This window comes from Phoenix dactylifera, chromosome 1, assembly GCF_051530095.1.
Source record: "Phoenix dactylifera cultivar Ajwa chromosome 1, Ajwa_hap1_PhDact_Kaust_v1.1, whole genome shotgun sequence".
Classification (NCBI taxonomy): Eukaryota; Viridiplantae; Streptophyta; class Magnoliopsida; order Arecales; family Arecaceae; genus Phoenix; species Phoenix dactylifera.
The window spans coordinates 22,684,919-22,688,129 of record NC_143190.1 but is presented as its reverse complement, the minus strand read 5'-3'; the positions used below and the strand labels follow the sequence as shown (position 1 = coordinate 22,688,129).

Below are 3,211 nucleotides of genomic sequence, written 5' to 3'. Positions count from 1 at the left end.
TTCCTCTCCTTCGGTGCCCATACCTCCTCCGCGGGAAGGAGAGAGCCGGCCGCCGTGGCTGCCGCCGGCCTCGACTTGACCTCTTCCGAGCTCGCCGACCTCCATTCGCGGGAGAAAGAGGAGAAGGAAGAAGAAAGAAAAGGGGGAAGGAGAAGAAGTCGGGGAAGCTTCGGGAGAAGGAGAAAAGAAAAAGAAAAGGGAAGGGAAGAAAAGAAAAGAAAAAGAAAAGAAAAAGAAAAGAAAAGAAAAGAAAAGAAAAGCAAGAAAAAGAAAAGAAAAGAAAATAAATAAATAAATAAAGGGAGAGGGTGGTTTACGGGTATGAACCCGAAACCGAACCCGAAACCGAACCCGGAGCGCTAGACACTTCTGCAGGGTCGGCCCTAGAAGAATGTTAAAATTTAAGTTTTATATATATTGTGATTAATTTTAAAAGAAAATATGATTTTTGGATATTAGGTTCTGCAAGGAATTTGTGAGGTTAATTGGATTGTTGTGGATCGCGATCAATGTAAGTAATGAACTGCCTTCTGTAGACTCTTCATTTATATAATATTATTTTTGCATCGAATAAATTGTTAATGAATTTATATGTGATTTATGAATTTTATGAGATGATGCTTTGAATGAAAAATGGATATGTGAATTGTAATAATATTTTTTGGACTATTGTTATATTACTGTTTTTGTATCCTATATGCATATTTAGATCGAATTATGATATATTTATTATGTTACAAAAGAATTTTGATGTGCATCAGATTTAGAACTCTCAGTCTGGCTATGTTCTGGACCCTGCCAATAGGGGGTTATGCATTGGCAATTCTGGCCCCACCACAGGGTATAAGTGTGGTATTCTGGCCCACTCCGCAGGATATAAGTGTGGTATTCTGGCCCACTCCGTAGGGTATAAGTGCGGTTCTATTTCTGGCCTAGCCACAGGGTATAAGTGGGGTCGTAGCTAAAGGCTGATGAGATGAATATGATTTGTTTCGAATCAGATTTATGATTATGTATATAGATATTTGAAAAATACGAATTTTAATGAATTTGTGCTTGAAAAGGAATTGATTATGTTATTATGTTGATTCATCGTAATTTGTATTTATATTTTATGTTATTATATGAATTGACTAGTTAAGATGTTTATTACTTACTGGGCTGTCTAGCTCATTATACAATTTCTTGTTGTTTTACAGATTCTGAGAACTAACCTATCGGAGATTTAAAATGGAAGAGCGACAAGAAGAACTGAAGCATAAGTTATCCTAGATTAGGCTTTGTTTAAATTGTTGTTTTATCTTTATTGTTCCGCTGCGTATTTAGACTTGTGAGACCTTATGACTTGAGTTAGTCAATGGAATAAGATTGTATTTATTTCAGCTGAATTATTTTAGTTATATATTTGAGATTATTTGGTTTAGATGCCTCGCATGCTCGTAGGAAGAGTTCCCTACGGGTATGCGGCGGTTGGCGCGACCCCCGGCTCGCGATCTCGGGCTGGGGGCGTGACAACTTTTATGGTATCAGAGCATGAATGGATAAATTCTAAGATTAAAAAAAAAAAAAAACTCTGACATGACATGAGTGTAGGTGGGTAGACACTAGGGACATTGGGACGTTAGTTTATGATGATTGTAACAACCATTCTATGTACTTGTAATGAACTGGTAAGCTTATTATTGGTATGCTGCTATCTGATAGACATAGATCATGATGCCTCCACGTCGGACGAGAAAGACTACTCGCAGAGCTACTAATAAGGCACCCAACCCGCAAAATGACAGTACACCCCAACAAGCTGGTAACACCCCTCAGCAGGAGAGAGTCGTCAATCCTGCTAGTGATACTCAGACAGGACAACAAGAGCCAGGCCTAGGCCAAGTTATGCAGACCATAGTGGGCCTTATGCAGATGCAACAGCAAGTGCAACAGCAGTTGCTCCAACAACAAGCACAGTTGCCCCAGACACAGCCACAGCAAGGACGAGGGGAACAGTGTGAATAACGCAGCAGTATAGCTGAATTTAAGAGGCTGGCTCCTCCAGCTTTCAAGGGGACTACAGAACCGTTGGAAGCAGATAATTGGCTTATAGAGATGGAAAAAGCATTTGCTGTCTTGAGATGCCAGAATGATGAAAAGATTTTGTTTGCATCATACATGATGCAAGGTGAGGCATTCAACTGGTGGCGGATGTTGGAACATAAATATGAGCAGGATAGGGAGCCACTCACTTGGGAAAGATTTCGAGGAGCATTTTATGATAAGTATTTTCCTCGGAGTGTAAGGACGCAGAAAGAGCAGGAGTTTATTCACCTAAAGCAAAGAAATATGACTGTTGCAGAATATGAAGCCAAATTTACCGAGCTAGCCAAATTTGTTCCAAAGTTAGTCGAAGATGAACTAGATCGAACGCATAAATTTGAGATGGGACTAAAGACTGAAATTAGAAAACAAGTGGTACCTTATGAATTGACTACCTATGCAGCTGTGGTAAATAAGGCTTTAATAATTGAAAGGGAAGTTATTGATGAACGGTTGGAAAGGGAAAGAAACCAAAAGAAGAGAAACAGGTCAAATGAATTTCAGGGGCAGAGCAATGAAAACGCCGAAAGTTCAAACAAGAAATCCACGAGTGACAACCTTAAGCAGATGAATATCAATAAATGTTCCAGATGTGGTAAGGCTCATGCTGACAAGGATTGCCATTGGAACACTGGTGCCTATTTTAGATGTGGTAAGATAGGTCATAAAATTGCAGACTGCCCACAAAGAAACGAGAATAGATCTACTCAAGCAATGGAAGGAAGCCAGGGGCCAAAGACTCAAGGAAGAGTATTTGCACTTACACAGCAAGATGCACAGGCTTCTAATGTGTTGACGACAGGTATTAATCTAGTCCCAATATTTATTTCTATTTATTGTTTTGCCATGCCCACTGCTCTTTGTTAGACAACTTATCATGCTGCTAGAAAAGATTAAATAGTTACATAACATTTTTTGATTGATTGTCAAAAGAAGAATATAAACTTTTAACTTTCGAAAGTGTTCACACGGAATAAGACATAATAATGAATGTACCAACAAGCAAGTAATTCTAGAAAAAAAAAATCTAGACTTGACACGGGTATGTTGAGGTTTAAATCAGAGTGTGCAGAGAAAGTATGGTGAATAGAATTATTTGACATTGGTCAGACAAGACGACTTGGAT

The 3,211-nt window shown here is 39.0% G+C and overlaps 1 protein-coding gene across 1 annotated transcript; it reads left to right on the top strand.

The window, feature by feature from the left end:
- The first annotated feature begins 1,405 nt into the window (after positions 1–1,405).
- LOC148715110 (uncharacterized) lies at positions 1,406–2,952 on the top strand. Its single transcript, XM_088718430.2, has one exon. The coding sequence runs from the start codon at positions 2,098–2,100 to the stop codon at positions 2,950–2,952; it is 855 nt and encodes a 284-aa protein (XP_088574556.2). The 5' UTR covers positions 1,406–2,097.
- Positions 2,953–3,211: the final 259 nt, after the last annotated feature.